Source organism: Leucoraja erinacea, chromosome 1, assembly GCF_028641065.1.
Source record: "Leucoraja erinacea ecotype New England chromosome 1, Leri_hhj_1, whole genome shotgun sequence".
In the NCBI taxonomy this organism is placed as follows: domain Eukaryota; kingdom Metazoa; phylum Chordata; class Chondrichthyes; order Rajiformes; family Rajidae; genus Leucoraja; species Leucoraja erinaceus.
The window spans coordinates 130,973,888-131,001,350 of NC_073377.1; the positions used below are offsets into that span (position 1 = coordinate 130,973,888).

The following is a 27,463-nucleotide window of genomic DNA, read 5'->3' on the forward strand; positions in this document are numbered from 1 at the left end:
ACAGTTTTTTTTTGTTCCCCTTAAGGTGTGTCCATTGTATGTTCAGAAAGTGAGAGTTCAAATGTCCTTGCTAAAAATCCTGTTGATTCTTAATTGGTTAGTTTAACCCACAGCCAAATCATAGATTACATTTTTCATCTCACCATTTCCTGGAACATTAACTTGTTTACGGTGTGAACTACGGCCTACAGGCAGAGAATCGTGTGTCTGCTGTTATCAACATAACTGAGGAGCACATGCTCCAACAGACTTTTCCATGTCTCACTGCAAATAACAAAATTATTCCAGCATCCGACTGACATTATTACAGAGACAAAATTGGCATTCACTGAACTTTTAATGAATAGCACTTTAAATCCATGATTGTAAACAATTGCACCATTATTCTGTACTGCCTGTTGAATTAACCCAGATGATTGCCATGTTGCATTATATTTATTTCTGGTTGTAAAGTTCTGCTGACTATTTAAGCACGTATAAACTACTACAGTGTGGATAGAATAATAATGTATTACAGTTTTTTTTATTGACAATAAACTGTTTCAACAATGTGAGAAAAATACAACATCCATTTGTTCATAATATTTTATTGTTTTTAAAAAGTCAATTTTTCCCAATTTTCACCTCGACCTGTTTTCTCTTTTTTATTTTAAAAAAGTTAAATTTGGTAGCTTAAAATAGGGGTTTGTTTAAATAATTTATCTGACCAAAAATCAAAAAGCAGTGACCCTTGTATAATATAAAAGAGCTGGCTAACGGTAGATTACTCCACTCAAAGGCATGATCTTAGGGTTAAAATGTGGTGATTAACCCTGGAACTATAGACGATGGGGCTTAGTGGACTATCACATGTCCAATGAACATATCAAATATGTTATGGCAATCAAATGCACTCCCACTTATGGTTGGTTTTATTCCAATCTTGCCAGGAGTTCGTTGAAACATACATAATTTCCTTAAGTACCCTTTATGGGGTAACTTTATTCCTAAAACCTGTCTCTTCACTTGAATAATAGTGAAGAAGACATCACAAAGGAGGGATCTATAGATTACACGTACAAGATAAGGGCTCTGCCAGAATTTTTGGTCCCTCCTTGGGAGTGAGATCAATTACTCATGATGAAAAAATACCTGGTATGTCTCAAAATGGTTTATCTGGCAGGAGGGAACAAAAATAAAAAAATTAAGTATTTTATTTAACTGATGGCTTCAAGTTATCATGGAACCATTTTTTAATTCTTCTTTGCGTGTGGTTTTAATCATTCTTGGAAAGTAAAGAAGCTACGGATAAATAGATACTGGGAATTACTGATCTTCCAGATTGTTAAACCATCCCCTTACTGATACCACCACTTCCAGGGAGGAAGGTAAATAAAGGAGTACATTTCATTTTATTTAGCAGTTTCAAAAGAGTACAGTAAACACATTTGCAAGTAACACTGTGTATAAACTACTGAATGTTGCTGAACTGAGGAGCTCTGATTATTGTAGGTCTGTGACTTGTCACTGGAAAGACCTCGTGGTGGGCGCAAAGAACACAGTCACAGTCTTGAAAAGTTGGCGCAATCTGGGGAACACTCCATCACAAAAAATAGAAAAAACAGTCACATCTAAAACAGTGATAATGCATCTGTAATGCACATTTGTTTGATTCTGTACAATTGGCTTCTTTTGGTGCCGATCTGTGTGGTCGGTGATTAAAGAAAGAGCTGCGAGCTCAGTAAGAGTTATTGAGTGCTGTAAACAGGCACACACAGGTCATGGTTGTCACCAGACCAGTCATTTCCAAAAAGTCTCCAAATCGCATCAGTCTCAGACCTGCTGAGAGCTTCGATTCCATCATTAGCAAGATTGTCTCCAATATTATAGGAACCGATGACATTATGCACATCTTGATGGCCAGGATGACAGACTAAGAAGTTGGGGTTTTTTTTAAGTCGTTGGCTTGTGCAAAATCATGCTGCAACAACAGAAGGGATTAGCAAATTCTCTTCCGTGCTGTGGAAAAAAAACAGACAGAAGTAAAAAATTAGCCTTGGTGCTGACAATTGCCAACATCATTTCTGTAACTGCCAAAATAAATGCCATTATTTTAAATTCATAACATGGAAGTTTATTTAATATTTGGATGTCAAATCGCTTTCTTCTCATTTACTTATGCAATTCTCAGGATCAACCCACCTTTGTCAACTACCCCCACCTCAACCTTCCTGGAATTTCACCTACATTAGAACTCTTTAATCTATGTCAACTCTGCCAGAGGTTCCATGTATCTGTCACTCCTGTTAATGCCAGATGGTATGGACTAAAGCGAATCACCCAAGAAAAAAATATTTGTCATCCAATTTCTTAATGTTTTTCTGCATCTTATCTAGACATGTTTTAGCTTAAATTGTACTCCTGTTTTACCCAATAACTGCAAATACTCCATTTCATCCATTCTATTTTTAGTGGCCTACATTTAAGTCACCTATTCATTACTGTGACTGTGGCCCTTCCCAACATTAAAAGGCTTAAAAAACTTAGACTTAGTTAAGCACTCAGAAGAAGACCAACATAAATATATCCCTTCGTTCTTGAAGTTTCATAACTTCTCCACCTTGCCTCAAATATCTTTGGCTAAAATGATCTCCAAAGTATATGAGGCCTAGATAGGTAGACAGTTCCCCTGAGTTCCACAAAGACTAGTCGGCATAGCCATAAGTGAGAGGGGCAAAACTTAGAGACGTGTAACGCACGTTGTTTTTACACCAAGGGTGCCTGCAATGTGCTGCCAGGGGTGGTGGGGGAGGCAGATTATGTTAGTAGCAGTTAAGCTTTTAAATAAGCACATGGATATGCAGAGAATGGAAGAGTGTGGATCATGTGCAGGCAGTGGATGTCAGTTTAACCTGACATCATGCTTGGCATGGACATTGTGGGTCGAGGGCCTGCTTCTATGATGTACTGTTCTACATTCCAATCTGTCCGTTGCCTATAGCTCACAATTCTCTTGAATTAACCAGTCAGTAATATAGCAAGGAAATGTGTGTTATGTTGTCCTACAAATGTCTTTTCCTGCAGGAAAGCACCTCTGAAGAGGTCTTACCCTGGAATAGCACATTTGGATTTAGGAATGTGGGATTCTTTGTTGTAATCTGTTCCATGTGGTTCTGAGCCAGCAAGCTACTGTGTTATCCTTTCTCTATTTAGCAATGTCAATAAAGCAGAACCATGTGTGGTATTGGTTAGCAGGAATCAAAACAAGGGCACATTCTGAAACTGTCTAATTAATCCTTGAATAGTATGCAGTCCTCCCCCACACTCCCCTCTCTCCACCCCCTCCCCAACATCAATACGCAGAGACATTTTTAAATAAGAAGTGAACTGATCAGCATTTTGTTGGAATTATATTAGTTGGATTATAATATACTTCTCAGAAATAATTTAAGCATGTTGGTATTCTATTTTGAACAATGTTGAAGAAAGAAAATGTTCTTTAAAGTACATAATAAAGTATCACATATCATGGTATTTTACTCTCATTACATTTAGATTTGTATCAGAGCTGCAACAGGAAAAGCAGACACATGAAATTCTGCAACCACACACATGGTTGGAGAGTCAGGACATGAATGATATATGTGGAATATTTTATCATTTAATGAATGTATGCATTCCATAAGCTGTGAATAGGCACACACATTTATACTAAGTGCCAGTGAAGCAATTCACAATGGAATCCAAAGCACTAAACTATTTTCATTCTCTTACACAAAGCCGGCATATGACAAACTATTTCCATTCATGCTCATTTAAAAGAATTTTAATGTCCAAATCATTTCCTATTCATTCCTATTTAACACATTTCTACTGGGTCACATTAAGTGAAATGATGCTGCTTGCCAATTTTTCTTTGCTATCTTTATCTCTCCTTTTTTTTTGGTTGAACAAATTTACCTGGTTGAAAACTGGCTTTGCAATTTGACCAGCCTTTTTCGTTGCAATATTTTCATGCCTGACTGTCCTACTGCATTTGGATGCAAACTCGGGATTTTCTATCTTCTGAATCCTTTTTACATTGAATCCTCCAGTTCATCAGCTGATTTGTCTTTATTTATGTGTGTCTAGATCACGCATACTAGGTTTTCATAGTCAAACCCAACCCTTCATTTCACAAAAGCCATGCATATATATTTTCAACAAAAATGAACAGAAAGTGATTAGTAGTAGACTTGCTGGTTGATCTTCCTCTCCCACTGTAAACTATGCTGTTGTGAGAAAATATACTATCCCTAAACTACTTCTCCAGTTAGTCAGTCAAAATTTAAACTATTAACATCCAACACACTTTTCCTTAATTAAAGACAGATTAGCAATGATCTTTTCTTAAGTCATCAGTATATTTTATAAATGCAACAAGAATGGAAGTTGTTCTATTAATAACTTGTGGATAATGGAAGGAAAAAAAATAGAGAATGAGGAAGGTAAAATTTTGGTAAGAATATGTTGTGATAAATGTTGAATAAATTGGAAAATAAAAAATGGTAATAGAGAATAACCGAATACCACACTAATTTGTTTCCTATTTTCTTACTTGTCACAACATAGAAGTTTTATGTCAACTCCCAACAGCGGACATCCATCAGTCCCTTGAGCACTTTGAGTGGAGGTCAGACAGGAAGCCAGCAGAGCCTGGTTGGAAACAATGGGGAAATCTAATGTGATATCACAAGCTTGGTAAGATGGGTGGAGGAGGTGGCTGCATTTGGAGATCGGAGCCAGTGAAAGATTGGGAGTGGAGACCATAACTGGGACGAATGAACAAAAAGATGTAGATCTGAGCCTTGAGAACAGAAGGAAGTAGTTTGAAATTGGAGGCTGTCGCAGCTGAGAGCCCGTTTAGATAAAGGGTGGCATCAGGTAGTTTGGGGAAAGTAGCAAAACGAGAGCAGGTACGATGGAAAAATCATGGATCTGGATCCTGATCGGGTTCCTCAAAGAGCACGACAAAGCATAGTTCTGAGATCATGTGAAATGTGTCTTGAAGGCAAAGTGATCTAATTGTCCAGGCCCCAAATTGCAAGCAAAAAGTAACTTCAGGCCTTTAAAGGTAAATCACAATCAGAAATGCCAGATTGAAATTCCAGAGAGGTATAACTCAATCCAGAGATGGCCTTTATTGCATTCCACTTCAGAAATAAACAACTTTCAGAAAGTTAGCATTGAAAAAGGAACGTGGGAATTTGTGGGCTCTTGTGTCATGAAATGTATTTGTTGATTTTTGTGGGGAGTCAGCTGTGTACACAATGGATGTAGTTTCTTGGATGAAAACTGCAGCCCCGATGTTGGATGCCTTCATGTTGTTTAATCAGTGGAATGGGATTCAATATGGACTGTTAAAACAAAAAGATTCAGCTGCAATGTTTTGTCGTATTCAATGCTGTGCCGCAAATTCTGCCAATATGAAGCCAAGTACCTCATATTGTGTTTCACTCTTGACATAATCATATCAAACTTCAATGTTGTCACTTTGAAAGCAATGTTGGAACAATGCAATGAATTGAATCGTGCTGTTCTGGGAAGCACCAATTTATTTTCTAGTCAATGTAAACTCACAGAACATGTTTTTAAAAATCTGCACTGCTCTGCATGTCTGCCTAGTTTTCTTTGCATCCAGGTTTAGTCTCAATTCTTAGTCACCAATTTAACTGATAATCATGTGCACTTTTTCAGAGTTAAGGGCAAAGCAGGTGGGTGTAAGGAAGCTTGGATGACAAGAGAAATTGAGAGGCTCTGGTCACAGTTAAGGATATGGCATGGGGCAGGTATCAACAGCTGGTATCAAGTGTATCCCTGGAGGAGTTGAGTACTGAGGAGTCAGCTAAAAAAAGAAATCAGGAGGGCAAAAAGGGACAGGAGATGGCTCTGGCAAATACCATTAGGATAATCCCAAGAGATGTTATAAGTACTTGATGGAAAAAGTGTAAACTGGGAGAGATCCCTCAGGAATCAAATCGGTCAAATCTGTGTGGAGCCACAGGAGATGGGTAAGGTGCTCAATGAATATTTTTTCGCTATTTTTACCGTGGAGAAAGACATGAGGATTGGAAAACTTGGGGCATTGAATGGTAGCATCTTGAGAGCAATCAATATTACGGTCGAGGAGGTACTGAAGGCCCTAACGCGTATGAGGATAGATCAAGTCTCCTGGGCTTGATCAGATTTATCCATGGACACTACGGGAAGATAGAGAGCCCTGGCTGACATTTTGGAGTCAGCATTAAATATGGGTGAAGTGCCGGAAGACTGCAGGTGGCAAATGTTATGCCTCTATTTAAGAAGGGCTGTAGGTTAAAGTCTAAGAACTACTGGCCAGTGAGCCTAACATCTGTGGTCAGAGATCTACGAGTGACTATTCTGAGGGATATGATGTACATGAATTTAGATGGACATGGGCTGATTGTCAGCGCGGTTTTGTATATGGCAGTTGTCTCACAAATCCGATTGGGGTTTTTGAAGATGTGACCCAAATGGTTGATGAGGGCTGAGCTGTAAACATTGTATACTGTATATGGATATCAGCATGACATTTGACAACGTTCGGCATGGTAGGCTGCTCTGGAAGGTCAGATCACATTGGAACCAAGGAGAGATAGCTGAATGGATAGAAAATTGGCTTCATGGAAATAAAGAGCATAATGATGGAAGGTTGTTTATCGGACTGGAAGGCTATGACTAGTGGTGTGCCTCAGGGTTCGGTGCTGGGCCCATTGCTGTTTGTCATCTATATCAATGATTTGGACGAGAACTACAAGGCATGATTAGCAAGTTTGCAGATGACACTAAAATGGGTGGTCTTGTGGTCAGTGAAGATGGTTGCCAAAAATTGCAGCGGGATTTTAATCAGTTGGGCAGGTAGGCTGAGGAATAGTTAATGGTATTTAATACAGAGAAATGTGAGGTGTTGTCTTTTGGTAAATCAAAGAAAGGCAGGAACTACATGGTGAATGGTCGGGCTCTGAGGAGTGTTGTAGAGCAGAAGGATATAGAAGTGCAGTTACATAGTTCCTTGAAAGTGGCATCATAGAATTATAGGGTGATCAAATAGGATTTTGGAAAATTGCCCTTCATCAGTCAGACTACTGAGTATGGAAACTGAGTATAAGACATTGGTGAGGGCACATTTAAAGTATTGTGTTCTGTTTTGGTCACCATGTTATAGGAAAGAAGTCAAGCTGGAAAGGGTGCAGAGAAGATTTACGAGGATGTTGACAGGACTCGGAGGCTTGAGTTATAGGGAGAGGTTGAGTAGGCAGCAACTTTATTCCTTGGAGCACAGTAGATGAGGGGTGATCTTATAGAGGTGTATAAAATCGTGAGAGAAATAGGTCAGGTAAATACACTGAGTCTTTTGCCCAGAATATCAAGAACTGGAGGACATAAAACTGGAGGACATCAGGGCCCTAGTGAGACCACACCTGGAGTATTGTGTGCAGTTTTCGTCTCCAAATTTGAGGAAGGACATTCTTGGGATTGAAGGAGTGCAGCATAGGTTCACCAGGTTAATTCCCGGGATGGCGGGAGTGTCATATATTGATAGATTGGAGCGGCCGGGCTTGTATACTCTGGAATTTAAAAGGATGAGAGGGGATCTTATTGAAACATATACGATTATTAAGGGTTTGGACACGCTAGAGGCAGGAATCATATTCCCAATGTTGGGGGAGTCCAGAACCAGGGACCACAGTTTAAGAATAAGTGGTAAACCATTTAGAACGGAGATAAGGAAATACTTTTTCACACAGAGAGTTGTAAGTGTGTGGAATTCTCTGCCTCAGAGGCTGGTTCTCTGGATGCATTCAAGAGAGAGTTAGATAGAGCTCTTAGGGATGGTAGAGTTAAGGGATATGGAGAGAAGGCAGGAACGAGGTACTGATTGTGGATGTTCAGCCATGATCACATTGAATGGTGGTGCTGCTCGAAGGGCCGAATGGCCTACTCCTGCACCTACTGTCTATTGTCTATTGTTTAAGGTGAGCGGGGGGGGGGGGGAGATTTATTAGGAACCTGAGGGGTAACTTTTATTTACAAAAAGGTTGGTGGGTGTATGGAACAAGCTGCCAGCAGAGGAAATTGATGCAGGTACTATCGCCACATTTAAGATACGTTTAGACAGGTACAGATAAGGCAGAGCCAAATGCAGGCAGGTGGGACTAGTGTAGATGGAGCATTTTGGTCGGCATGGAAAAATAGGGCCAAAGGGCCTGTTTCCATGCTGTGTAATTTTATGATTCCATCTCTTGATGAACCAGGACTTCTGGTAATTTGCTCTGACTCCAGTCATAAACTCTTGACTTCTAATTATCACCCAACCCCCAAGACTCAATCACAAAACTGCTGATGGTTGATCAACTCCCAGCCATCCTGAGTTCCAAACATTACATTTACACAACTCATGATTATACATCTGACCCCAATCACAACACTGTTCCTGTCACTGAGGTCTGGCCCACACCCAAGGCTCTGATCCCAATTCTGAACCATATTCAATTATCTCCTCTCTGGCCCCACGCTATAGAAACAAAGAAAATAGGTGCAGGAGTAGGCCATTCGGCCCTTCGAGTCCCTATGGACTCTGAGACCCTAACCATTCAGATTAATCTGCCATCTCGTCCTCTTAATATCTTGCATTTACCACAAAATTCCTGTTTCACCCTTCTAGAGGTTATCCTGTGTCTTTGATCACAGTCATTGAATCATAGTCATTCTGCACAAAAACATGCCCTTTGGCACCACCATCAACATTAAACCCATTCACACACATTTGGTTCATATGCCTTAGGAAGCCAGTTACAATTTAGTTTATTGTCATGTGTACCGAGGTACAGTGAAAAGCTTTTGTTGCATGCTGTCCAGTCAACGGAAAGACAATACATGATTACAATCGAGCCATTTACAGCATATAGAAACATGATAAGGGAATAACGTTGGGAATAACGTCATGCTTGTCTTGATGTTTTTTAAGTGTTGTGAGAATATCTGTCTCCAACGCACATTTCAAGTTTGAACTACTCTGTATTTATAAAATTCCATCAGATCCTCTCTAACCCTCCTATTTCTCACCTGAATAGTTTTACCACATTTTAGACACTCACACCATGGAAAACAAAGATTCTTACTATCTACCCCACCTCCTCCACACACCCACTCAAAAGTTGGCATACCTCAGCTTCCTTCGCTCCAGAAAAATAAATCCAGACTATCCAATCTCTCCTGTGAACTGAAATGCTCCAGTCCAGGCAATGTTCAATGGTGTTTTTATTGTCACATGTGCGAAGTGCAAACGCACGGTGAAATCATTTTCTTACAAACAGTCCAGCAGAGTATTGCCATACCCAAGCACATCCCTGATTAGCTGATTGTACAGAAATAGCCTACTGAGCCCGCATTTTCTAAGTCCAGACCACGCTCTAGGTATTCTGAGTGGTGCCCATTCCAGGCAAGTCCCATGCTGCTGGGGGCCTCCAGCCGTCGATTTCCTTGAGCAAGCGGGTTGACCTGCCCACTATCCCAGTGAATCTCCAACTGTCACAGAACACGGTACATTTGCCACTTATCAAAAACACACAATGTCTTTGTGTCACACTGCCAATCCAAGGTCTTCAACATGACCAAATATTATTTTCATATTACAGGTATTCCGTTTCTACCTGACAACAGCTTTCTTCAATACTTAGATTTACCCTTGATGTGCTATATTGTGCCAGGACATATTCTGAAAGGATCATAAAAAGTGCCAGATAATGTGTTTTTTTTTTTGTCATGAGAGGTCTTTGAACATTTCAGGAGTTAAAGAAGAGGGGAAGAATTTTTTATTTTGTTGAGAACACTTGCAAGCTATGAAAGCCTTCTGCGTGGTTACGTCATTGCCTGGCTTCTGTCACACCAGTGGGAAAATGTTTTCCTTTTTTGTTTCTGCAGCTGATGCCTCACTTAAATGTGTAAGAGAGAAGGAGCAAAACAAAGTATGAGATCAATCACTCAGGATGGCATTAATCTATTTTTGGTGCTGAGTGCACCAACTTAATTTATTTTTGCAATGGGAGATTGGAATGCAAAATTAGGTGCTGGGCACTGGAGAAAAGAATAGAAAGAGCAAGTACTGACAAAATAGAGATGGGATGTAGGAAACTGTAAAGAGATAAAGCAAACCCATATAATAAAAAGGTAAAGAAAGAAAACAATATACCACAGATTGTACAACTGTAGACAGAACTGTTTGCATAAGATCATAAATACAGATTTCGATATAGACCATCAAATTAGTAGAAGAAACAGGAAACGAAGGACTGAGCCATTGGCCAAACAAGTCACATTTAACCATATAACAACCATATAACCATATAACAATTACAGCACGGAAACAGGCCATCTCGGCCCTACAAGTCCGTGCCGACACAACTTTTTTTCCCTTAGTCCCACCTGCCTGCACTCATACCATAACCCTCCATTCCCTTCTCATCCATATAACTATCCAATTTATTTTTAAATGATACCAACGAACCTGCCCCCACCACTTCCACTGGAACCTCATTACACACCGCTACCACTCTCTGAGTAAAGAAGTTCCCCCTCATGTTACCCCTAAACTTCTGTCCCTTAAGTCTGAAGTCATGTCCTCTTGTTTGAATCTTCCCTATTCTCAAAGGGAAAAGCTTGTCCACATCAACTCTGTCTATCCCTCTCATCATTTTAAAGACCTCTATCAAGTCCCCCCTTAACCTTCTGCGCTCCAGAGAATAAAGACCTAACTTATTCAACCTATCTCTGTAACTTAGTTGTTGAAACCCAGGCAACATTCTGGTAAATCTCCTCTGTACTCTCTCTATTTTGTTGACATCCTTCCTATAATTGGGCGACCAAAATTGTACACCATACTCCAGATTTGGTCTCGCCAATGCCTTGTACAATTTTAACATTACATCCCAGCTTCTATACTCAATGCTCTGATTTATAAAGACTAGCATACCAAAAGCTTTCTTTACCACCCTATCTATATGAGATTCCACCTTCAAGGAACTATGCACGGTTATTCCCAGATCCTTCTGTTCAACTGTATTCTTCAATTCCCTACCATTTACCATGCACGTCCTATTTTGATTTGTCCTGCCAAGGTGTAGCACTTCACATTTATCAGCATTAAACTCCATCTGCCATCTTTCAGCCCATTTTTCCAAATGGCCTAAATCACTTTGTAGAATTTGGAAATCCTCTTCATTATCCACAACACCCCCTATCTTGGTATCATCTGCATACTTACTAATCCAATTTGCCACACCTTCATCCAGATCATTGATGTACATGACAAACAACAAAGGACCCAACACAGATCCCTGAGGCACCCCACTAGTCACCTGCCTCCAACCCGATAAACAGCCATCCACCATTACCCTCTGGCTTCTCCCATTCAGCCACTGTTGAATCCATCTTGCTATTCCTGCATTTATACACAACAGTTGAACCTTCTTAACCATGTGTTCTTGTATAATTTCAAGGTTAATTTGTGATCTCCAAGTTTGGCCATATACACTATATCAATGTCCGTTTTCTGATGATACAAACATTATTCTTAATTTTTCTGCGTCCTGCTGTACAATTCAGCCGGAAAGTCCATTCAGATCAATTCACCAGCATACCTCCTAGCCCTAAAGTACTAGGTCTATTTTCAAATTCTCTTTTCCTGCCTCTTGTTATTCCTTCATAATTTTCCTATTAAAGTACTTAATATTAATTATCTTTTAAATCATGTTAACCCTACCATTGACCTCACAACTTTGAATGAATGACCTTTTCAACTCCTGCATCAGAACATATTATTTGTATACTCCATTGTTCTTTACAATGACTTACAATGACTCGGATGTATCCTTGATGTTAGATAGACAAAATAATAAGATTAGCAGGGCTAATTTCAAAACAATTTTTCTTCTGTACAGAGGTCTCAGCATCTGGCTGGTCCTATTAACTGACATCAACAAGAACTATTTCATATTGAGCTTCGGACTTTATCAATGCAATGCACAACCCAGCAGGAATTATGTAGATTTGATCGTGAATCCCACTATTCTGCTCTCCTTGTTAATAACTGTTTTACTGTGATTGGAACATTAAGGACATCGAATCCAATGTATTTTTCTGGTCAAGCAGAAGTCCATCTTCCCAATATGCATTATTTATTTGCACTAGTTTCTTTGCTACTGATCAGCATGGTTTCTAATTTTTAAATAAATTTACTGTCAGCTCAGAAACTTGGTTGTTGATGGTGTAGACTGGGAATTCAGGTGAATGTTGCACCTGACTCTCCAACCATTAAACAGCTGAATCTGTAATGATTAGAAATTCGAAAACACCACCTGCTAAGTTCAAATTTTCAAATTTTCAACAAACTTTGTCATTTGGAAATTCTCTGTGATGGAATCATATAATCAAAAAGCAAGGAAATAGACTAATCGGCCCAACCTGTCCATGCTAAGCAACATGCCCCATCTGAGTAACTCAGAGGGTCAGGCAGCATCTCTGGAGAGCATAGAAGGGACCCGACATAATCACGTCACCTATCTATGTTCTCCAGATATGCTGCCTGACCGGCTGGGGTACTCCAGCACTTTGTCTTGTTTTCCCCATTAACCCTATGATATCCATGTTCCTGTCCAATTCTTTATCAAATGTTATTATTGTAACTGCCTCAATTTTCTCCAACAGCTCAATCTATATCCATGTAATAACATAGGTCCAAAGTTGGAAAAACAGTGCCTGATGCAGCACTTCACTTAAATGATTTGGATTTGGATAGGCATATGGATGAGAAGGGAATGGAGGGTTATGGTACGATTGCAGGCAGGTGGGACTAAGGGGAAAAAAAAATTTGTTCGGCATGGACTTGTAGGGCCGAGATGGCCTGTTTCCGTGCTGTAATTGTTATATGGTTATATGGTTAAACCTGGATGCGCAGTTTCTTCATCAATGTAAATATTTTGTTGCTTCTTCACAATATCAAGAAAGTGGCTGCCTATTGGGCACCACAGTCATCTGCTTTTATAAGTTTATTTTGAGTTTGCTTCTATTTGAGCCTGATTATTTATTCTATTTGCTTTCTTATTATGAAGACCATGCTGAATGGTGATTCAATTGACCAGTATGACTTTTCCTTTCTTCCTACATGCTTTTTCTTAGCATGTTAAATATTCCCAAGCATCCCATGAGATAATTGTCACACTTGGTTATTCCATCACAAAGCTAAATTATCTACTCCTCTGATCCACAAGTATTTGAACATTTTGGACACTAAACCTTTGGTAGTAATATAAAATGTGTGCTATCTTGCTCAGAGATCCAGATTTGCTTTTGTACGACGGTGCTGCCTATGTGTGGAGTTTACATGTTCTCCCTGTGACCACCTGGGTATTCTCCAGGTGCTCATATTTCCAAAGATGTGTGGGTTTGTAGGTCAAGTGGCTTCCGTAAATTGTCCCAAGTGGCAGTGTAAAATTAGTGTATAGGTGATCACTGGTGAGCTTGGACACGGTGGGCTGAAGGAAGTGTTAATACACTTACAATTGTTCATTTTAATTGTGTGAATAAACAAAATTGTTTTTGATACCATCTAGGAATTCTGTTTTATTTCACTTTCAGTTCTAATGCAAATATGGGACATAACATGTGTTTAATGTTGGCCATAAAACTATTTATTGTAATTCCTTTTAAATAGTACACCATCACTTCTCTCATAGTTTCTTACAATATAGGAAGAAGGCATTCAGTTAAATCAATCTCTTAAAACATTCCCATCGACCCCATATCCCATACGTTCCCTGTGACCTATTCTCCACCACAAGCCTATGAACCCACTGATTCTTCTCTGACCCACCAAACTGGGGGTAATCTTCAGTGACCAATTAAACCTACCAAACATCACATCTTTGGAATATGGGAGGAAACTGGAGCAACCAGGGAATGCCATGCAATCACAAGGAGAATGTCTAAACTCCACTTGGACAACAAATAAAATCAGGATTGAACTGGATCTGGATCTGTCGCTGGATCTGTGACATAATGTAAAAGAGATGCTGCATGGCAGTGTAATTTAAGACTTTATCTTGTTACTTTGTTCCTACATTCTGTAACAAATAAATTCAAAAGCTTGCAGAATTCCATTTATTATGCTTATTAACTTTGAATTATTAATGAACTGTGACTTTAGCCTTGAACTTGTATTCTCTCTTTTGCATTGTCCTCTTAGCTGTCATGGGATCAAAAGAGCATTTCACACCTTCTGCTCCACAGTGTGGAAATAGGCTCTTCAGCCCAACATGTCCCACCTGCCTGCATTTGGCCCATATCCCTCCAAACCTGTTCTATCCATACTGCTTTTTTTTGTGGCTAAACTTACTCATTTTAAATTTACTTTAGCCTAGCCCAAGGTTACAAATTCTGTCATCCACAAACTTTCCCATTTTTTAAATATGTATATCTGCATCATTTTTAAATTTCACACACAAACTTGATGAACAGTGGACTAATTTATTGGCTATAAGCAGCAGTCAATTTAGACATCATAATAATAATAATAATAATAATAATAATAATAATAATAATAATAATAATAATAATAATAATAATAATAATATATTTTATTGTCATTGCACATCAGTGCAACGAGATTTAGTATGCAGCTTCCAACCGATGTAAAAGAAAAAGAAAATAAATAAATAAGCTGTGTGACGTGACCATCCAAGGGAGACAGTCCAGGGGGGATGGGGGGCACTCAGCAGGGCCGGTTCAGAGCCGCTATAGCTCTGGGAATAAAGCTGTTTCTGAGTCTGGAGGTTCGGGTGTAGAAGGCCTTGTAACGTCTGCTGGAGGGAAGTAGTTCGAACAGTCCGTTACAAGGGTGTGAGGAGTCTTTATGGATGCTGACGGCCTTCCTGAGGCACCGTGTGTGATAAATGCCCTCCAAGGCTGATAGCTGTGTCCCAATAATCCTCTGCACTCTGTGGACGACGTGCTGAAGAGCTCTCCTCTCCGCCTCCATGCAGCTGAGATACCACACACAGATGCCATACGTTAATATGCTCTCTGTGGTGCAGCGGTAGAAGGTTATCAGCAGCTGTGAGGGCAGACCAGTCTTTTTTTTAAGCGTTGCTGTGTTGGTGGACCATGTGAGGTCCTCTGAAATGTGAGTGCGCAGAAACTTAAAGCTGGACACTCTCTCCACACTTTCCCCGTAAATGGAGATTGGGGCCTATTCTCCATTATGGGACCTCCTGAAGTCAATAATCAGCTCCTTGGTCTTGGAGGTGTTTAGTGACAAGTTATTATGTGCGCACCAGTCCGCCAGGTTCTGCACCACCGCTCTGTATTTTGTTTCATCACCATTGGTGATCAGCCCAATCACTGTTGTGTCGTCTGCAAACTTCACGATGGTGTTGGTGTCGAATGCAGGAACACAGTCATGAGTGAAGAGGGAGTAGAGCATGGGGCTTAGTACACAGCCCTGTGGTGTGCCGGTACTCAGGGTGATAGTGGAGGACAGGTGATGAATCTAAATTCCAATGGACGATGGTTGGCAGCAAGATAAAATATATCTGAATTTTCTGAAAGTGAAAATAATAATGTCCATTAGGCTATGCTCTTACTGCAGCTGAAGGAAAGGTGATCCAACAAACTGGCATTAACTTAATTATTTTCATAAGTTCACATTTAACTTGCAGCACAGAAAATTCATCCAAAAGGTCATATAGATTTGTTTTCTTCTTGCATGTTTACACTGCTTCCTACACTTCTTCTTATGCCTCCTTGGGCTGGGGGTTGTCTTCTTTGTGCTCTAGCTCTAACCTGGCTAATGAGGCCAATGTTATGCCTCACAGGTGAAGCGAAAGTTGCTTGGCAAGACAGGTAAACAAGTAGATTGGGAGGTGATGAGCTCCCTTACTTTGATGAAACTCCGAAGCATCAGCTTTGGTATTGTGAAGTTGGGAATCTGATGAACGCAAGCTACCATTAATGTTGACTGAGTCCAATTAGAGCACAATGCTGGAGGTGTTAGCTTGGAAGTGGATGCAGACAACATTTCGCTTATCCAGTTAGTGGATTTGGAAATTTTGATGAGACAGCCTTATTACTATTACTTCAGTGCCTGGAGGTGTGTACCCATCTCAGCAATGTAGAGGAAGGCAGGGATCACTGTAGCCTGGTAGTCTGTGAGACATTTCCGGGGTTGTAGTTTTGATTTTATTTGAATTGCCTCTTTCAGTGCTACAACTTTAATGAAATTCGGTACAGTAAAGGTCAAACCCAAAAGCTTGCAAGCCCTTACTTGCGTTGGGTTTTTTTAAAAATACCCGGTTGCATTTTTATTGCTTTTGAAAAATCCTCGTTAATTATATTTGGCATGTACACTTGGAACATGGTAGGAAGTTGGCTGGCTTTAATTCTTGACTACAACTCCCTCATCTGGGAGGAGCAGAGAACGCCAGGGAATCTCTGGAACACCTTAATCATGAGCAACGTCAGGGTAGGAGATTTCTGATAGTGGTTATTAGTGTGGAACCTCGCTGAAGTTTGACGATAGGAAACTCTAAGCAAGAATCACATATATTCGGTTTCCATCAGTGGCAAAGAGCTTGACCTGGTACAGCAATGTAGGCAAATCCAAACAGGGAGCAGGGAGCAGCTCCAAACACATTACATGACTTTTTTAACCTTGGAGAAATCACTACTGTATGGATTCTGCAGTCTACACTCCAACAGTGTTGAAAACATATGGAGCATCCTTCTCATATTTGCATGGTCCCCTGTGTGAAATTCTTCCTAAATCTCAGGATGAGCATTAAAGGTCAAACATTTGACAGCACTGGGCCTGTACTCGCTGGAGTTTAGAAGAATGACGGGGGACCTCAATGAAATATGCAAAATAGTGAAAGGGTTGGATAGACTGGATGTGGAGAGGATGCTTCCACTAGTGGGAGAGTCTAGGACTTGAGATCATAGCCTCTGAATTAAAGGTTGTTCATTTAAGAAGGAGATGAGGAGGAATTTCGTTAATCAGAGAGTGGTGAATTCTTTAGTCAGAGGGTGGCAAATCTATGGAATTCTTTGCCACAGAAGGCTGTGGAAGCTGTCAGTGGATATATTTTAGGCAGAGATAGATAGATTCTTGATTAGCACAGGTGCCAGAGGTTAAGGGGAGAAGGCAGGGGAATGGGGTTCAGAGGGAGAAATTTATAGATGGTCCAAATGGCCTAATTCTGATCCTATCACTTATAATCTTATGCGTCTCCTCTCATTATACCAGACATCAATACCAATATCCATTACAGTATTTCACTGACTGTAAAGATGACTGTGTGGAGCCCAAGACACCAAATTTTGCACCAATCTCACGGTTTACCACCCACCTTATGGGCCAGTAATTCCGATGTATAAATAGACTGTGGGCATCAGAAACTTCAAAGCACTTTATTACCAGGATATATCGTCATCCACTGGTAAAATAGACAAACTGCTCAGTCTGCATCCTTTCCCAGAGCAACACTCCAGCATTTGTCCGCGATTTATTATTTTTCGGTCTGTGTTTTAATGTAGTTTTTGTTATTTTTTGTTGGGGTGTGTGTGTGGGGGGGGTGGGGGTGGGGTGGGGGTGGGATGGGAGGGGGGGGGTGGAACTTTTAAAATCTCTCCCTGCACTGGAGACCCGACCTTTTCTCGTCGGGTTTCCGTTGTCGTTGGGGCCGAAAGGAGGAGCGGCCTCCAACAGGAAGAAGCCGGGGACTCTGGTGCTACGACTCACCGTCGCCGTCGCGGGGCTGGCCGAGTCCGGAGCGGGTGGAGCGGTAGAGGAGCGCGCTGCTGCTGCTGCTGCTGCTGCTGCTGCTGCGGCCCGACCGGAGAGTCGGAGGCTCCAACGGCAGGTCTGTGGACGGCGGCACCGGCAGCCCGCGGGTCCCTGGAGGGGGACCGCTTTTCAGGGCTCTCGCAACGGCGACTTCCCCCTCCCCTAGTTGCGGGGTTGAAGAGCTCCTGGAGCGGGGCCTGACATCACCGCCCCGCGCGGCTTGGAATGGCCACGGGACTCTGCGAGCGCACGCCGGGGGCTCTAACACCAAGGCCCAGTGTGCGACCTCGCACCACCCGGCGTGGCTTTAATGGCCGCGGGACAATCGCCATCGCCAGCCGGGGGCTTTGACTTTGACTTTGACTCTGACATGGGGGGGGGGACATGGGGGGGGGGGGGTGTGCAGTGGGAGAGATAAGTTTATTTGGCCTTCCATCACAGCGATGTGATGGATGTTTATGTAAATTATGTTGTGTCTTGGGTCTATGTGTTTGTATGTATGGCTGCAGAAACGGCATTTCGTTTGGACCTCAAGGGGTCCAAATGACAATAAATGTATCTTATCTTATCTTATCTTATGGATGTGGCGATCATATTCAACAAGCACCAATGGGCAGGACACATATTCTACACGCGTGATGCCACATTCCTGAAGTGAGCACACTGTTCTGAACACCATGACAACAGATCATTGCCACGAGGAGAGAGAAAATGCAAGGAAGTTTCAAAGTCTTGTTACAGAGATATCACTGCCTCATTGAAGCATATTAATCCATGAATGAAGACTTTCAAGCTGGTCCAGATGATTTAAGGAACTTTCAAGTCACTTCACAAGCGCACATGGATGGCCAATGCTTCAAACACTTCCTAAACTTTTCATGCAGTGCAATGGAGCTGATAGTTTTGGTCTATCAGGTGCAGGCAGACTTTAAATGGTCCAAACCAGTCGATTATTCCACTATACTAAAACTGGTACATTTGACATAACCCCTGATTCAGTCATTAACTTTGGTCGTATATTCTATAGTCTCAAAACTTTGTGTGAAAGGTGTCTCCTCTTTTCATTTTAATTCCTTAGATTTTATCTCCTTTCCATATGCAATATCATCATTCCCGGGTATACCAAATTGCCTGTGTTCTGGTGTCCTCTTGAATTCACCAAAATTAGTCTTGCCTAGAAATTAGATTTCCACATTTGTGGGCACTTTGTGATCCAATTTATCGGGAAAATAGTAAATGAAAATCAACGACTCACGGTGTGATTCACAACATGATACGAATTGCCCTCCAGGTGTAAATTACTCGTTCTAAGCTTCCCCCCCCCTCCCCCAGTCAAGTTTCAGTCAATAAAATACTGAGTCAAGCACTTGCGCATCTATAATTTATTTTGGAAAAACACAATAACAGTTTCCCTCTACTATACCGAACCACCGTGGGTTTGATCCTTGTATCTGCTTCGCCAAGCCCTTTTAGCCTTGAGCAAGCAGATACACTCCAAACGGTCACACTGTCCTAAGCTTTCTCCCAGAAGATCGACACAGGGCCTTGTGGCAGCGGCCTTTTATAGGTCCCTGAACCTTGTGGGGTCGAACCATATGGGGGTGGTCTCTTTACAGTCCAATAACAGATATTGATTAATACAGTACATGATAGACAGTTCCCTAAGCCAATAATACAGTAACTAATACAATGTATCTGACGAAGTTTCTAGCAATGATCCTATAGCGAGCAAGATAGTCCACGCCTACTAAATGCAATGGGCTGACGTGTAGTACGCAACGGAGCTGAACGTGGGCCATTTCTTCGTCCATTTCAGTAACCCGACCCGACTTTGTATATCCCTCTCGCAGTGTAATCAGCATTGCGGGGTAACAGTTTGCGTGTGTGATTATAGGGTTAGATTCATAATTCTGTTCAATCATAATTCTGTTAAATTTTGTTAAAGATTAATATGTTAACAAATTATGATTCTGTTAATTGTCTTTTTTTAATGTTTTTAAGCCATTTTCTTTTTAAATGGCTCATGTGCTGTGTTTGAGTTTGAGTTGATTTTGCATTACTCTTGCACTCTGTAATTCATTTAATCACACTGTTCACAACTGGGGTATTTCGAAAATAATAGCAATATGTAGATTCCAGTTGCTCTGCTCTTGGAATCATGGAATGTTCCTTAATATTCCATACTGTAATGGGTCTGGTCTTCCCAATTGCCAGAGAGTGGAATGAGATCTGTCTGTAATGGTGGGGTTATCTAAATGAAGTACTTAACAAAATAACATTTGTTTTTGAGCTAGATTAAAAATTGATGTATAACTTAATGATGGTTTTATTCGGTGACCATGCAACTGATTAGATTAGGAGTAGGAAAGAACACACACACACACACACACACACACACACACACACACACACACACACACACACACACACACACACACACACACACACACACACACACACACACACACACACACACACACACACACACACACACACCACACCACACACACACACACACACACACACACACACACACACACACACACACACGTACGTTTAAGAAGGAACTAAAGATACTGGAAAATCTAACCCGCACCCGCTGAGTTTCTCCAGCACTTTTGTCTGCACACATATATGAATGTGATATAGATGTATATAATCATATAACGCACACATATATATTTCTCCAGATTTGTATATATAATGATAAACATTTTGCCAGCCTTTTTGAGGCAGCGACTGTGATAAATCCCCTCGATGGAAGGAAGGTCAAAGCCGATGATGGACTGGGCAGTGTTTACTACTTTTTGTAGTCTTTTCCTCTCCAGGGCACTCAAATTGCTAAACCAAGCCATGATGCAACCGGTCAGCATGCTCTCTACTGTGCATCTGTAGAAGTTAGAGAGAGTCCTCCTTGACAAACCGACTCTCCGTAATCTTCTCAGGAAGTAGAGGCGCTGATGAGCTTTCTTGATAATTGCATTAGTGTTCTCGGACCAGGAAAGGACTTCAGAGATGTGCACGCCCAGGAATTTCAAGCTCTTGACCCTTTCAACCATCGACCCATTTATATAAATGGGTCTGTGGGTCCCCCTCCTACAACTTCCAAAGTCCACAATCAGTTCCTTGGTTTTGCTGGTGTTGCTGGAGTTGAGGGCCAGGTTATTGCGCTGGCACCATATGGACAGTTGCTCGATCACTCTTCTATACTCTGACTCATCCCCATCAGTGGTACGTCCCACAACAGTGGTGTTGTCAGCGAATGTGATGATGGAGTTCGCACTGTGACTGGCTACGCAGTCATGAGTATAGAGTGAGTACAGCAGGGGGCTGAGCACGCAGCCTTGAGGTGCTCCCGAGCTGATTGTTATCGAGGCTGACACATTTCCACCAATACGAACAGACTGTGGTCTGTGTATTTACAATGTCTATGGCTGGTTTGCATTCACCCAATCCGTTTCATGCAATTTACACCTAATTGTAAGAATCTGCAGATGTTCCGTTCTTTTCCTGCAGCTCTTATCTAGGCTCCAGACATGCTGGCACCATTTTGCAGCTTGTCCCATTTCTGCAAAGGCACACTTAAATTGACCAAATGGCCAAATAGCACAGAAGCCTTTACTCAATTTTAGTGTCCTGGCATCTCCAATTTGACCAGAATTAACATTGGGATAAATAAAGTTCTATCATATATATATCGTATCAATATATAGTAAAAATTTGGACTTCGCTTCTGGGATTTTTTATTTGGAATAAACTATGCAATCCACAATTCATTCCTGTAGATGTTTTCCCCACAATGCTTGTAAAGACTGCTCCTGCAGAATTTAGAGAGATCTCTGTGCAGGAACTTACCTCGCTGGGGCCTCAATTTATGCATATTCTCTATTTATTCTTTACTTAATCTTCTACAACCCCATCCCCCTTCCCCCAACAAACATCTCCACAATACCAATCCCTAACCACATCTTATGTTCGTTGAATGTAGTAAAGGCATTTTAAAAAGTTCCTTTCCAACACCATTCAAAAAAATGATTAAATCTGAAGGACCAAGTTTAGAATATGGTATGCATCTTTCAGCAAAGGGAAACTAAAAACAGTTAGCAAATAAACATGTAAAGTAACATCAATAAGAGAAAAATTACTGGGTGGATAGGAATTGCATTTTATTGTGATTCACTGGATATTTATTCTGTGTAATATTGCTGCCAATTAGTACTGGATACATCTGGAAGATATTTAAGTTCAAGTAAAATATATAGAGTTTGGAAACAGACCCTTCGGCCAACATGTCCCAGCTGCACTAGTCCCACTTGCCTGTGCTTGGTCCATATCTCTCCAAACCTGTCCTATCCATGTACCTGTCTAACTGTTTCTTAAACATTGGGATAGTTCCAGCCTCAACTTCCTCATCTGGCAGCTTGTTCCATATACCCATCACCCTTTGAGTGACCATCTAAATGTGTATCTGACCATCTAAAACCAAGATCTATAATGTCTGGGCAGCATAACTTCAAGAGAACACAGCATAATTTGAGAATTAATGACCAGCAAGGACATGTGAAAATGCTTTCATTGGGGAAAATTACATTAAGTAAATAATGTTATTGAAAATTACATTTAAATTAATTTGGGCCGATTACGTTGGCTATATTCACACTAATAGAGGATATTTTTACAATGTTGCCAAGCTTTAAAGAAGACCTGAAGTTTGAAGGTACTTATCACTAAAAGATATCTGGAATAGAAGCTTGCCAAATGCCATTAATACGGCAATTTATTAACCCTTCGAGAAAGGTGACTGGGGCCTGGTGAACAATGGAATCAAAGGTTAAAGAAATGCATAAAAGAATACATCAATAAATACTTTGTAGAACACAATTGTGCTGTGTCTGAGTCATCTATGAGAAGCAATTGCTCAGTGTAGTACAGAGCAAATTGTAAGAATGGATTAATATCTTGGTGTTTGATTTGATTTATCATTTAGAACTGAGAGAAATGTCAAACCTTGATTGTCTTCCCCAGGAGACAGAGTGGGTGTGCAAATTTCAATCAGAGCAAATCCTACTCATTCTGTGGAGTGACAGGATTAAGGTGGTGAATGCATATTTCACATTCCATTTATTTCTTGTATGTTTCAGGAGGAATTTTACATTTTGAAATTGATGATGTCGATTCAGCTACCTGTTGTTACATTCCTCGACTAATTTCAATTTACATTGTAAATCAAAACTACAGTCCCACTTGTTTGATGCCAGCAACAGCCATAATTATAATGCAAAGGAATATCAAGCTACACCGAGCCATTTTGTGTTTAATTCTGCCCTCTATGCCTGATAACCCATTTGCTTTTCTTTCAGCCACACTTATTTTTGAGTGTTCCATGGTTCCAAGTGCAACCATATAACCATATAACAATTACAGCACGTCAACAGGCCATCTCGGCCATTCTAGTCCATGCCGAACACTTACTCTCACCTAGTCCCATCTACCTGCACTCACACCATAACCCTCCATTCCTTTCCCGTCCATATACCTATCCAATTTATTTTTAAATGATAAAATCGAACCTGCCTCCACCACTTCCACTGGAAGCTCATTCCACACAGCTACCACTCTCTGAGTAAAGAAGTTCCCCCTCATGATACCCCTAAACTTCTGTCCCTTAATTCTCAAATCATGTCCTCTTGTTTGAATCTTCCCTATTCTCAATGGTAAAAGCTTATCCACGTCAACTCTCTCTATCCCTCTCATCATTTTAAAGACCTCTATCAAGTCCCCCCTTGACCTTCTGCGTTCCAAAGAATAAAGACCTAACTTGCTCAATCTTTCACCGTAACTTAGATGCTGAAACCCAGGCAACATTCTAGTAAATCTCCTCTGTACTCTCTCTATTTTGTTGACATATTTCCTATAATTTGGCGACCCAAATTGTACACCATACTCCAGAATTGGCCTCACCAATGCCTTATACAATTTTAACATTACATCCCAACTTCTATATTCAATGCTCTGATTTATAAAGGCCACCACACCAGAAACTTTCTTTACCACCCTATCTACATGAGATTCCACCTTCAGGGAACTATGCACAGTTATTCCTAGATCCCTCTGTTCAACTGCATTCCTCAATTCGCTACCATTTACCACGTACATCCTATTTTGATTTGACCTGCCAAGATGTAGCACCTCACACTTATCAGCATTAAACTCCATCTGCCATCTTTCAACCCATTCTTCCAAATGGCCTAAATCTCTCTGTAGACATTGAAAACCTACTTCATTATCCATAACACCACCTATCTTAGTATCATCTGCATACTTACCAATCCAATTTACCACACATCATCCAGACCATTGATGTACATGACAAACAACAGTGGACCCGACACAGAACCCTGAGGCACCCCACTAGTCACCAGCCTCCAACCACAGCCATCCACCATTACTCTCTGGCATCTCCCATTCAGCCACTGATGAATCCATCTTGCTACTCATGCATTTATACCCAACAATTGAACCTTCTTAACCAACCTTCCACGAGGAACCTTGTCAAAGGCCTTACTGAAGTCCATATAGACAACATCCACCACTTTACCCTCATCAATTTCCCTAGTAACCTCTTCAAAAAATTCAAGAAGATTAGTCAAACATGACCTTCCAAGCACAAATCCATGTTGACTGTTCCTAATCAGACCCTGTTTATCCAGATGCTTATATATATTATCTCTAAGTATCCTTTCCATTAATTTGTCCACCACTGACGTCAAACTAACAGGTCTATAAAGGTTTACTCTTAGAACCATTTTTAAACATGCACAGTACATCAATCCTCCGGCACCATTCCCGTTTCTAATGACATTTGAAATATTTCTGTTATAGCCCCTGCTATTTCTACACTAACTTCCCTCAATGTCCTAGGGAGTATCCTGTCAGGACCTGGAGACTTATCCACTTTTATATTTTTCAAAAGTGTCAGTACTTCCTCTTCTTTGAATCTACTGTTTCCCTTACCTCACATACATCAATATCCTTCTCCTTGGTGAATACCGAAGAAAAGAAATTGTTCAATATCTCCCCCATCTCTTTTGGCTCTGCAGATACCTGTCCACTCTGACTCGCCAATTTTATCCCTCGTTATCCTTTTGCTATTAATATAGCTGTAGAAAACCTTTGGATTTACTTTTACCTTACTTGCAAAAGCAGCCTCATATCTTCTTTTAGTTTTTCTAATTTCTTTCTTAAGATTCTTTTTACATTCTTTATACTCATCAAGCACCTCATTTACTCTATGCTGCCTAAAATTATTGTAGGTCTCTCTCTTTTTCTGAACCAAGTGTCCAATATCCCTTGAAAACCATGGCTCTTTCCAATTATTACTCTTTCCTTTCAACCGAACAGGGACATAAAGATTCTGCACTCTTAAAATTTCACCTTTAAATGTCCTCCATTTCTCTTCTACATTCTTCCCATAAAACAAAATGTCCCAATTCACTCCTTTTAAATCCTTTCGCATCTCCTCAAAGTTAGCCTTTCTCCAATCAAACATCTCAACCTTTGGTCCAGTACTGACCTTCTCCATAATTATCTTGAAACTAATGGTATTGTGATCACTGGGCCCGAAGTGCTCCCCAACACATACCTCCGCCACCTAACCCATCTCATTTCCTAACAGGGGGTCCAGCCCTGCCCCTTCTCTAGTAGGTACCTCTATGTATTGCTGCAAAAATCTATCCTGCACACATTTTACAAACTCCAAACCATCCAGCCCTTTTACAGAATGTGTTTCCCAGTCTATGTGTGGAAAATTGAACCACCTCACAAACAGCAGCATTCCATATACAGAGAGACGACCTCAAGTGGTGGAACCAGAGTCCCTGCCCTTCAAATACTCCTATATCATTTTTGACAGTTTGCTGCTGGTAAAGCCAGACTTTTGAACATGCTAACCAGTGATCACTCTGTGCACTAACACTATCCTACAGACAAAATAGACAATTTTAAACTTTCCATAGCCAATTAACCTACAAACCAGGATGTCTCTGGAATGTTGGAGAAGGTCAGAGCACCCAGAAGAAACTCATGGTGTCACAGGGAAAACTTACAAACTATATTCAAAGGATAGAGAAGGAGATTGAGCACATAACTATAGGCCAGTTAGATAAGCATTTGTCATTACAAATATCAAAAGCTATTATCAATGACTTTAAATTGGTCACTTTTAAAATTTCAAAAATAGCAGGCTCAGTCAATATGGTTTGGTGAAAAGCAAATAATTTAATGAACAATTTAATGGTGTTCTTTGAAGTAAGGTGCTGTAGATAAAGAAGAATTATTTCATGTACAAAGATTTCTAGATGACATGTGTTACAGCGACACAGAGGCCATAGTGAAAATAAACGTTTATCACACAAAGGGGTAACAAATGTCTGTGAAAAAAAAGACTGGGTGGCTATCAGAAACCATAAGCATAAATTAGTTTTCTTGTTGGCAAGATGTAACAAGAGATTTGCACTGCGATTGATACTAGGCACCAGCACTTTTAAATTGGCATATATGTGTGGATGAAGACATTGAAGTTATGGTTGAGAAATTTGCTAATGACAAAAAATAGCTCAGAAAAGTAGGTTGTGACACTAATGTAAGAAGACCTCTAAGGAGTATAGGTTGGTTAAGTGAATGCGCAAAGAACTGGCAAATGGTGTATGATGTGGAAAAAATTAAAATTATCCATTTTGACAAGAGGAACAAGAGTCAGCAAAACAACAAACTGATGACAGTAAGCAAAGCTCAGAGATGCAGGGGGATCTAGGTGTTCCAGTGTATGATTCACAAAGTTCTATTATTCAGAGGGTACGGGTAATCAGCTGTGCTAACAAAATGGTATTCTTTATTGTAAGGGGAATTAAATGCAGAGTTTGGGATATTATGCTTCAGTTGTATAAGACCACATCTGGAGTTTTGAGCATAGTATTGGTTTTCTTATTTACAGAACATAGAACAGTATAGCACAGAAACAGGTCCTTCGGCCAATAATGTTTTCGCCAAACATGATGCCTAATTAAACTGATCTCATCTGCCGGTACATGATCCAAATATCTCCATTCTGTGTGTTTCTATGTGCATATCTAAATGGCACTATCATATCTGCCTCCCAAACCACACCTGACAATGCATTCCAGGTCCCCACCACTGTCTATGAAAAAAACTTGCTCCGCACATCTCATGCCTCTCATCATTTTATTTACTTCTATCGTCTCCCCTCAACCTCCAGAAATTCCAGAGAAAAGAAAACAAGTCCATCAAAGTCCCTGTAGCTGAAACACTAATCTAGGCAGCATTCTGGTAGATCTCCTCTGCACCCTCTCAAAAGCCACACCTTTCTTGTAATAGGGCATCTAGAACTGCATGCAATACTCCAAATACAGTTTAATCAAAGTCCTATAGAGCTGCATCATGATTGCCTGACTCTTATATTCAATGCCTCCATCAATGAAGGCAAGCATACCATACACCTTATTTACCATCCAGTCTACTGGTGCTGTCACCACAAGGAGCTATTTACAGAAGGGTGTTAATGTATTGCAA

General features: G+C 40.6%; 1 protein-coding gene across 3 annotated transcripts in view; it reads right to left on the reverse strand.

The window, feature by feature from the left end:
• Positions 1–320: 320 nt before the first annotated feature.
• LOC129701843 (protocadherin-10-like) overlaps positions 321–27,463 on the reverse strand; it is a 71,506-nt gene continuing 44,363 nt past the window's right edge. For all 3 annotated transcript variants that reach the window (XM_055643347.1, XM_055643323.1, XM_055643331.1), the window contains one exon: positions 321–1,998. In XM_055643347.1, coding sequence (XP_055499322.1) covers positions 1,979–1,998 — 20 coding nt within the window. In that variant the 3' untranslated portion in view covers positions 321–1,978. The remainder of the gene's footprint in view (positions 1,999–27,463) is intronic.